At 29.4% G+C, this 11597-nt stretch overlaps 1 protein-coding gene across 1 annotated transcript; it reads left to right on the forward strand.

The window, feature by feature from the left end:
* The first annotated feature begins 4533 nt into the window (after positions 1-4533).
* LOC109806449 (glutelin type-D 1) lies at positions 4534-7004 on the forward strand. Its single transcript, XM_020368860.2, has 3 exons — positions 4534-4817; positions 5232-5952; positions 6549-7004. Exons 1-3 carry the CDS (start codon positions 4622-4624, stop codon positions 6700-6702), a joined length of 1071 nt encoding a protein of 356 aa, XP_020224449.1. The 5' UTR covers positions 4534-4621; the 3' UTR covers positions 6703-7004.
* Positions 7005-11597: the final 4593 nt, after the last annotated feature.

Here is an 11597-nt window from a genome sequence, read left to right on the forward strand (position 1 = left end):
CACAAAATATATTAATGTAAAATATTTAATGAAATATATAAATAAATATTTTTGTTGCTTGTATAGTATTAATTATTGGCTTTATTAAATAAAATATAATTAAATAAAATAACATAATTAAATATTATATATTTATTAAATTAATAAATAAACAAAAATTTAATTATACACTAATGAATTATTTATGTAAATATATAAATAAATATTTTTATTACTTATATGGTATTAATTATTGGATTTATTCAATAAATATTGTATAATATATAATTAGACTTGATAATGTAATACTACTAAAGTTAACTTAATGGTTGAAAAAGAAGTTAAGATAATAAAAATACGAGAATCTAATGGGGTTGTATTGGATTATGATTTTAAAGGACTTTTTTAGTTAAAAAAAATCCTGCAGGTTTTAAAAGACTTTGTAAGATTTTCATGACTTTTAAGATTTTGCAGGATTCTACAAGACTTAAAATCAGGATTTTAATAGATTCTGCAAGACTTTTAAATCAAGATTTTAATGGATTCCGTGGGATTTTGTGGAGTTTTGACATTTGATAAGATTTAAAAAAAAAATTATACATTCAAATTTTAAAAGAGTCAAAGACAAAAATAATAAAAAAGAACAATAATGTTTAGATAAATAATAATAATAATTCTCCATAATATCCTATCCTCTTTTTATAGCATCCACTATCAATTGTAACAATTCATCGGAATCCTCCTTGGTCCAAACTTCATAGTTTTCTTTCTCTTTTCCTTTTTCTTTATTATTTCCTTATAAATCTCCCATTTGAATTACTAAAACAATATATGTTGAAAACTAGTTATATAAATAATTATGGATAAGAGACAAAACCAATAAAATTATATTATTATTTTTAGAAGCACATTAATCATACAAGATCGAATATATCTTGGCTATCCAAATGAATCAAATACCTCAGTCATTATAAAAAAAATGTAAAAACGAAAATATAGAAACATAAGATAATTTTTTATATAAAAAAACTAATATATTCGATACTGAGAAAATATTTAGATATATAATTTTTTTTATATAAACGGAAGTATTTAGATATAGAGAATATATATATATATATATATATATATATACTACTTTAGTTATATATTATATGATAATTTTTAACAATATTTATAAATGTAAATTATTCTAACAAATATTTTAACAATATTTCTTTTTTTAAAAAATAAGCTAATGAAGGCATAAATCCTAAACCCTAAAAAATTAGATACTGTAATGTCTTATGTTAATTTTTTTTAAAATATAAAAAAATATTAATTTCACAATATAAAAATAAAAAGAAAAATTCATAGTAAAAAAATAAAATAATTGTTGAGTCATAAAAGGAGGAAGGATAAGAGTAACAAATTCAAGGGAAGGAGAGAATTCGCAGTTTTTATGGTGAGAGGGTTCTTCCCCCAACTAAGATCTATTTTCATCTCATTCTACTCACAGAAACCCTAACAAATTCATCTTATATATATATATATATTGTAGAGATTATGATATCAATTTCATCTTTCACCTTTTTCTTTTCTTGACGTATGTTATAAAAAAAATTACCACTTAAAAGTTGAAATTTCAAGCATTTTTTTGTGTTATATAAAGGATCAAATTCAACTACATAGAATAAAATAAAGCAAGTCAATTAAAGAGAACGAACAGAAAAATAGAGCAAGTCAATTAAAGAGAACGAACATAAAAATAGAGCAAGTCAATGACACTATCATTTACATATCAGAGTTTCACAAAATAGGGAAATGGGATGAGAACAGTACTACAATATTATATATGAGCAATGAACAATAGTGTAGTATTATTAGTAGAGAAAAAATGGAGAAGACAGGAGCATATGAAAAAAAAGATGAAAAACTCACTTGAAAATTCTTGAAACACTTGAAAAATCACTTCAAATAATCTTTCAAAATCCAATGGGTTTGGATGGGATTGTTTTATGAATCTGCTATTTATAGATAACACTAGAAAGTCCTTCAAAATCCCTCTCACACAACAATCTTTTAAAATCCTTATATTTTTGAATACCAATGGATTATTTTTAAGTTGTAAAAAATTTCAAATGAATACTAATAGATTTTAATGGACTCTTTAAAAAATCTTGAAAATCTAGATTGAATACCACTGAATTGTTTTTAAGTGATATAAAACCCTGATTGAATACCAATAGACTTTTTTACTCAAAAAAAGTTTTTTAAAATCCTACGAAATCCTAAACCAATACACCCCTAAATTTGATCATATATCAACCATCTTTATAATATTTTTTTTCTTTTAAAAAATGTAACATAGTAACATACTTTAATATTATATATTTATTAAATTTAATAAATGCTTAATTACACACACTTTCACTAAAAATATACACACACCAAAAAAATTCCTCCATATATAAATTAGAATATTTCAACTAGGTATTTTTAATCCACCATAACTTACCAAAATAACCCTTAAAAAATTACTATTCAATATTTATTTTAGTTTATATATAAAGAGTATAATAAATAAATAATTTATATTTATTTAAAAAATTAATTTTTATTGAAATATGTGAACGCACACAAAATAGCTAGTATTTAGTATATAATTAGAAATCAAAATAATAACAAGTAATTAAATTTAAATATTTATATAGTATTTAATATTGTTAGTTTAAAAATTAATATAATATAAAAAACCAAAATGACTATTTAAGTATTTATCACGTAGAACATTGGAAAGAAGGGAGCATAAAAAGAGGAGTTGTTGGAATGGCTTGTCATGGACACGGTGACTAGTAGCATGGATTTCTGGCAAGTCTTGATTTAAATAATGGCTTTTGTTTAATTTTTATATAACTGATGAAATCATATCATTTGTGGATATATACACGTGCAATAATTTGAAGGTGGGGTTCAATATGCTTGTCCGAGAAACGCTATCACACGTTAATTCCTATATGATTGATGAAATTATAACGTTGAGAATCGGTATAATGTGTAATAGGTTTTATGTTCTAATTATAGACAAAATATAAAATAATAAAGTTATATCATAATTTAAATTATTTATTATTAATATTTTAGCATATAAAATACACACAATAATTATTTATCTTATATAACTAAACTTTATAATAAGTAAATGTTTCTGATTATATGTATTATATCATTCTCTCTCTCTATATAAAATAAAATTATCATATGCAGAAGTATTTTTAAAAGTTTTTTTTTAACAAGAATAACTTTAGATATTTTTTATACATTTTCTTTTACAAATTTTCACAATTTTTTAATCTATTTTAATTTTATTTGTCATTTTATTTATAATTAATTTTTAATATTTTAAAAATAAATTAAAAATAATATTGTTTCATAAATATAAATTATTAATCACAAATCAAAATATAATTTATATTTTCAAAATATTTACTTATAATTTTTTTAAAAAAATATTATTAAAAATATTATCTTATAAACTTTAAAAATATAATTAAAATATTAAAATATAATATTAATTTATATATAACTTATTATAAATTTTAGTTATATAATAAAATTTTAGTTTTTGAAATGCATATGTAAAATACTCGTTATAATTGAAATTTATAATAAATAAATATTTTTGAATATGTGAATTATATTTCAAAATTTATGCTGAATAATATTTATAAAAAAAATATTATTTTCAAACATTGATAATATTTTTTTTGAAAAATATTGAAATAAATATGAAAATATATATTCAAATAGATAAGAAGATAAAAAAAATATTAGAATAATTATAAAAAAAATTTATATATATAAAGATAAGAGATTAAAAAATACTTAAAAAGTAAATATAAAAATAATACAGTAAAATAATATTCAAATTTTAGAAATACATCATACATTTTATTTTAAATATTCAATTAGTGTATGTTAATGATAAAAGCGTTCATTTAACACAAAAAGAATATAAAGAGACACATGCACTTAAGAAGTGTAAAATTCACCTTTTAATAAGAAAAAGATTATTCAAATGAAAATAAAGTAGGCTAAATGTTTAATAAATGACCAAAAAATTATATTTAAAAAGTATATATACAAAATTTGAATATAAATTATATTTAAAATTTGTATAAATAGATATTTTAACATATAAAATATGTTTTAAATTTATGATAGATAATTTATATTATAATATAAAATTATTTATAATTATGATAATTTATTTAAAATATTAAAAATGAATTAAATAAAAATTTAAAACAATCCATAAAATCTGTGGACAAAGGATAGCTTAGATAAGAATGAATTAAAGAAAAAATAAGAAAAAACTTAATGAGGCTTTTATAGGAGTTACAGATAGAATGATAGACAGAAAAAAATAAAGAAAAACAGATTTGATCCTTAATTATCCATGATGTAAAACTGAAGTTGTTTTGATGGAAAAAAAGATAATGAAAAAAACGTGATTATGACAAGGATTGATTCCACGGATATTGAGTGTTATGTTTTTCTGTTACAGATAGCTCTATATATACGTATACGTATACCTTAGTCGCTGAGTTTTGACGCAGTTGATACATTCCAATTTCCAAAACCCCTTTCTGTCTTGATTCCGATGGAGATTGATCTCACTCCCCAGTTGCCGAAGGAGCTTTACGGAGGGAATGGTGGGTCCTACCACGCATGGTCCCCCTCTCAGCTTCCCATGCTTGGCCAAGGTAACATTGGTGCCTCCAAGCTCGCTCTTCACACAAATGGATTCGCACTTCCTCGTTATTCTGACTCTTCCAAAGTCGCTTATGTTCTCCAAGGTATAATACCTTCATTCACTTGGGATCATAAACTTCCCTCCTTTCAATAAACTAATATATTTTTAATTTCTTTAATAACTATTTATATAATTTCATTAGTTTAGATGCTCTATTCGGTATATTTATAAGTTACATTTATTCAATTTCTAAACGATCCACAATTAGTGTATTTGAAAACACTTTCGACACTACAGGCTGTGGATCTCCAAACACGTACTATAAAAGTTACGTGATTTCCAATTAGCAATACAGTGTAACATTACTAGAAATTGATATATAAAATTGTACCTTAAAAATGTGATGTGAGATACTATGTATTCACCCAAGAAAATTATACTCATTATTTTAAGTGATTTTGTATTATGAAGTTATGTTGTTGTATTGATTATTTGTGAACTTATGTTCTTGAATCAGGAAGTGGAGTGGCTGGAATAGTGCTGCCTGAGTCAGAAGAGAAGGTTGTTGCGATCAAGAAGGGTGATGCCTTGGCACTGCCCTTTGGTGTTGTGACATGGTGGTATAACAAGGAAGACACTGAGTTGGTTGTTCTGTTCCTTGGAGACACTTCCAAGGCTCACAAGGCTGGTCAATTCACTGACTTTTTTCTAACTGGATCCAATGGAATCTTCACGGGCTTTTCAACTGAGTTTGTGGGCAGGGCTTGGGACTTGGAAGAGAGTGATGTCAAGACCCTTGTTGGAAAACAATCTGGCCAAGGCATTGTGCAGCTGGAAGGAAACATAAGCCTTCCGGAGCCTAAACAGGAGCACCGGGATGGCATGGCCTTGAACTGTGAAGAGGCTCCATTGGATGTTGACATCAAGGGTGGTGGAAGGGTTGTGGTGTTGAACACCAAGAATCTTCCCTTGGTTGGTGAGGTTGGACTAGGGGCTGATCTCGTGAGGTTGGATGGAAGTGCTATGTGTTCTCCAGGATTCTCTTGTGATTCTGCTCTGCAGGTTACTTATATTGTCAGGGGTAGTGGCAGGGTTCAGGTTGTTGGTGTTGATGGTCGTAGGGTTTTGGAGACAACCATACAAGCTGGTAATTTGTTCATTGTGCCAAGGTTCTTTGTGGTCTCAAAGATTGCTGATCCTGAGGGAATGGAGTGGTTCTCTATCATCACCACCCCTAAGTAAGTCTTTATGATATTACTTCTTTACCTTATTGTCAGTACATGTTATTTGTGGTTGTTATACATTTCATTGCAGAAGTAATCATCCATTTGATATTCTCTTTGTTGCTTACATAGATTGGATATTTGTCCTAACCATATTATTTGTGCGTCTACCTTCTCCAATGTTTAGGAACCTTACCCTCTTGCGATTGATTTATGCTAGTCCTAAGATTTTTTGACCAACGATTGGCGTATAGAACCCATCATAATTCATAAATGAAAAAATACCTGATCCTAATACTTGCAAGGAATGTTTATATTGGTTGGAAAATGAAAACTCAATTAGTGAACAACTATTCTGTATTATTGCATGCATATTGTAACAATTGATTGATATATTTGATTGTTAAAGGCATGCTAGCCTCATCCATAAAGGGGTGAGGTTTATTTTTATCCATCAGAGTCAACCTAAGTGATGAAGAGACACACAATCTGGTCAACCAACTGAATTAGATATTCCTGATATTGATATCACCTCTTAATTAGTTTCATGTATGGTATAACATGCAATGGTACTTTTACTAATCCTTATGATTCATTCTTACTTTTGGCAGTCCTATATTTACCCACCTGGCTGGAAGTTCTTCTGTGTGGAAGGCTTTATCACCCACGGTTCTACAGGCTGCTTTCAATGTAGATTCAGGAGTTGAGAAACTCTTCCGTTCAAAGAGGACTAACGATGCTGTTTTCTTCCCTCCACCAAAGTAGAATAAACATTCCATTGCTTGGTGTAAAGATTCCCCACCCCATTCCCTCTTATCGATCTAGATGGAAAATGAAAGGCTTTATATGCTCTAAGAACTCGTTATCTGGAAGGGGAAATGTGTTGAGGAATTAGTGGAATTACTTTACAGTTTTAAAGTATTTTCTTTTAATGAGGCATTTCAACTTACAACCTCTTCTGTATTTTTTTTTACGTGTCTTTATTCTTATCCTTTTTTACATTATTAAAATATATATGTATGCTTGGTTTATCTTATCGAAATAGTAGCAAATATATTTTTATCAAACTTGAACTGCTTTTCTGTTTTTTCCTTTTCTACTCTTTTCACTTCTATATCATTTTACACCTGCACAAACTTTTGCAGCTTAATTATAACAGTGAGCATTTAACAAATGTTATCATTGGGTTATAATGAGACGAGGTTAATCATTTGATGCCAGCAAATCTGTTCATGCATAGGTCATAGATGTTTTTTTTTCCAACTTGTTCTGGCATTTTCCTTTTCCAGCCGTCCAAGATTTAGTCATAGAGATAAAAGCAACCAAACGGGTCGCTAAGGAAAGTAAATTAAGCAAACTAAAGTTAGATAGAATAGAACTCTCTTCTTTTCCACATAATGCTTTGTCTCACAAATTGTTTAGATGGATTGATTCACATATTCCAAACTAAAGCAAAAAAGATGAAACACAAGGCGTGAAAAATAGCCCCACCACGGGCAAATTTGATCTAGATTCTAGACCATAACCATGCAACCATAAAGTGTACTCTGTTCATTACTGTCGCATTCGTGGGAGGGGAGGTAGTACAACATTGACAGTAAAAAGGAAATTGAAGCCACTGATTGATACTCATGAGTCATGAACCTTTTGATTTAATTGCAATAACCATACGATCACTTACAATTATAGTTCTTGGTGACTGGTGAGGGCTAGTTAGACAGAGAAAAACATTGGACTGAAAAACCATTCAACTTCAGCAATCACAAAACACTAAACAACAACAAAAAGCTGCATTCCATTCACACATCTTACTCCACAAACATTATAAGCTTGACAGGTCATCAAACTTTGTAATCAATACAAACTGTTACATAATACATACCAAACAACAAAGTTACGAGTTAGTTTTTATTTAACTCGCGTTGACCATAGAGTCGTACATCAGCAATGATGGCAAAGATGATGAGGATAATGAAGTTGGAGATGGCCATAGCTGTGCATTCTTCTTAACCTTGGACACACTTGCCAAAACCCCTAATGGTGTCACGTGTCCAATTATGGTTACTTTCTTTGCCTCCATGTCTATATTGAATGATGTTACCCCTACAAAATACACAATAATACTATTAGTCAATTATATCATTAGATTCATCTACATAAATTTTGACTTTCTTAAGCTACTGAAGAAACCATAAGACCCACAAGGATAAATATGTAACAAGATATATATGTTCTAATCAAAATGTGGAAATTATTACTATTATATATATGTAGTTACCATTATTTGAGATACTATTGAACGAAAATACAAACTAGTTATCAACAAAATAAATAAATCCTTCACATCAGATAATACCATGATAAAAAAATAGTAGGGAAGTTGATCTCCCATTACCAATGGAGTCTATCTATGTTGATTGAGTATTGTGCATGAGTTATTATAAAGTGGATTGAAGAAAAAAGACTGACCTTCCATTTTTGAAATATGTTTTCTAACTTTTCCCTCACAGGCCTTGCAGTGCAATGACACCCTCAAAACCACAACCTGATTTTGCAGGGTGGGCTTGTGTGAGGCGATTTTATCAGATTCGGACACCCAATCAATGAAGGGTGTGTCACTGAGGAGCAGGGACGGAGCCAGGATTTCAATACTGGGGGGCCGAGAATAAATTCCAAAGTGATACCACATAGCAAGCCGTACCAGAAGTCCAAAAGTTGAATAAAAAAATAAATTTGGGTTATTCATTTAATTATACATATGAGTTTATATTAAAAATAGGGGGTGCCATATAGTAATATATATGTATATAAAAAAAAATTAAAATTGTTGGGGGGGCCGTGGCACCCGTAGGTCCCCCCTTGGCTCCGTCCTTGCTGAGGAGATATCTAGAGGATGATGAACCATTATATAGGTTGTTAAGTTGAACGGAGCTTTTTCTGCGTACGTCACCGTTTTGCTTATCTGCTGAGCTCTTTCTGTGCTTCTCGCTATGAAGCTTAGGATTAATAGGCAATCTGAATGAACAAGGGACGCCAAGTTGGCTTTTCCTTCGAATCCTTTTGGTGCTTCTACGTGCCTTGGAATGGTGATCTGTGCTAGAGGTTACTGCTGTGGAAGTGCAGAACAGATTCATTCCTTTCATGGCTAGCTGTGATGTGTTTGAGTTGAGAGAAATGGTTTGCTGTGCAGTGGATGAACGAAGAGTTTGAAGAGTTAAGACCATCCCAATGAGGCCAACTAAACTTGCTTTTAGCTTTGAACTTGAAGGAGGATGGGAGGGAAAAGGAAAGGTGAGTGAAAAAATTAAAATAGTACTATGTACGTGTACGTCTCTCTGCAAAGTAGTGGGCTAGTTCATTTGAAAAATGTATGATATGAATCCCATCTTCAAAACCATTTTATCTTTTCTCTTCACAAAACTTAAATGCATCAATACTACTCGTAGTTCATTTTGCTTTAACATAACATTTAATAAAAGAATTTATTATATATATTACCGTATTAAATTATAATAATATATTACATGTAAGTTTTATCTTTCTTTTTTCCAAATTTGAGTGCTCATCTAATTTTTAGTGTGTTTGGAAAAAAGTTACGTTCAACGTAATTTGCTTTTAATCAAATGGAACAAAAGAGTTATTTCTCGTTTAGTGCATTGAAATGTGTAAAAGTCCGTTAAATGGATTTTAAACAATAAACTAAACACACTTTCTCTTATAGTTGTGGAATCAACAAAGCTTTTTTAAGGATAACCAACTTCATTATGGACATATCATTGTTGCACATAGGGCAGTGTGACAGTGTTTGTTCGTGACTTCGGGTACTTTTCCATAAAGAACTTGCTTTAAATAAATTATGACTCTGCGAAATCTTGAAGGTTGCTCCTCTTCACATTCAATTCTTGAATTTTGAGCATTAAGATTATACATTTTAATGGAATAAAGCTGTTAAATTACTGCATATCCACCTTGATCATTGCCAACTTTTGTCTTAATTTATCAGTGTTTCCTGTTTAAACTTCCCCATTGTATAATAAATCATTACAAAGAAGTTGCATCTTTGTTAGACAAAAGGGCATGCATGGCGCATTTATAGATTAATCATTACGTGTTTTTTCTGTTTCCCAATTCTCACCCTGCCATTTATCTTTATTTTACTATCTTCAGGCTGGTGCATAAGTAATTTTTATTCTTCCAATGAAATAAAATTAATCTGGCAAGCTTGTTGTGATTCTTTTAGAGCATGATTCTTAAAACTAAAATAGAATAAATAGGCAAAAGTAATGGGGTAACGTACTAGTGCACATGGACTCTCGTTAATTTCTGCGTGGGTGCAAAAAGAAACGTACCCTGTCTAGTTGCAGTCGATCTTTTAAGGCCCTTAAAGATGTGAGTTCTTCAAATTCTTATGTCTTGCTATATTTCTTCCCTCTTTGTTTCTCTTTGTAAGTTTGTCAAGCTCGTCAACTAGCCAGGAACACGTATAACTTCGATCAACACTTGCAACTTTGACCACATGTTACATGTTACAAGACCTATATTAGCCACATGATATTATGTCACCCTATGGAATTAACGACTTTAATTATTTTCCAGAAGCCTGCAACTAGCAGCATTAGTATCACCAACTGAGGTTAATTGGCCTCCTATATATTACACAAGTTTGTGTGAGAAGAATGAGTTCGGGAAGGGTAGATTATATTATTAGTGTAATGGCCATTTAGTTTTGAAATTTTGGAAATGGCTACTTCTTTTGTCATCACAGTATATAAAATACAATATTAACTATTTGGTACTCTCCTTAAAATATTTCTCTTTTAATGTATAATTGTTTAATTACATTACTTCTTTTGACATTTATAACAAAGATAATTTAACAAAAATATTATAAATTAATAAAGTTTAATGTAGATAACTAATTTTCTTAATATATTTAATTGTTTTTTTTCTTATAGTAAAGAAGAGAGAGAGTACCTATGATATAAAATAAGTCATGCACACGTCCAATTACCCATCTGTGTCACCGCCAAATGCAAACACAAAAAGAGCATCCAAAAATGATATATTTATTCATCCAATTAAAAGTGATAATATAAAACTAAATATGTATCATAGTATGCATATTCATGTAGAGTGAATATAAAATTTTAAGCATGCGAGTAGTTTCACTACTATTTATGGATTCCAAGAAGTATATCATTCATAACAGATCATTATATAACTTGCATCTACAAATAAGTCATGTCCTAGTAGACCCAAGATAAACCAACAAGTAACCCCAAGCGTGTGGTTCAGTAGTAGGGGTTGATCCACACTTAAGCAAGGTCAGGGGTTCGAATCTTGCCTTGTGTATGCAGCCGCGTTAAATCTTGGGCTAGTTATCCCACCCTTTGAGATGCTTCCAACATAGCGAGGAGATTAGTCATCGCTATCGGCCCTGGATACTCCAGGGACAAACCTAAAAAAAAAAAACACTAACAAGTGCAACAGAGGAATATCTATTAGTAATAATTAGAAAATAAAGATTTGTTATTACGAGTTAAAATGCATTATCAACATTATTATTTGGTAACAACTAAGTAATTGAGGAGTTATTTTTATGATGTTAATAAGAAGTGATGTAATTAATAGTTAAGAGTTACACTACTATAATTAGATAA

The sequence above is a fragment of the Cajanus cajan genome, chromosome 10, assembly GCF_000230855.2.
Source record: "Cajanus cajan strain Asha chromosome 10, NIPB_CcT2T_4, whole genome shotgun sequence".
NCBI classification, from domain to species: Eukaryota; Viridiplantae; Streptophyta; class Magnoliopsida; order Fabales; family Fabaceae; genus Cajanus; species Cajanus cajan.

What these genes read in the sequence shown, in the direction of transcription:
- LOC109806449 (XM_020368860.2), top strand. Translation starts at nt 4,622, where the DNA reads ATGGAGATTGATCTCACTCCCCAGTTGCCGAAGGAGCTTTACGGAGGG. An exon ending in AGTCGCTTATGTTCTCCAAG is followed by an intron (nt 4,818 to 5,231) that starts GTATAATACCTT and finishes TTCTTGAATCAG; the next exon opens with GAAGTGGAGTGGCTGGAATA. An exon ending in TCTATCATCACCACCCCTAA is followed by an intron (nt 5,953 to 6,548) that starts GTAAGTCTTTAT and finishes TACTTTTGGCAG; the next exon opens with TCCTATATTTACCCACCTGG.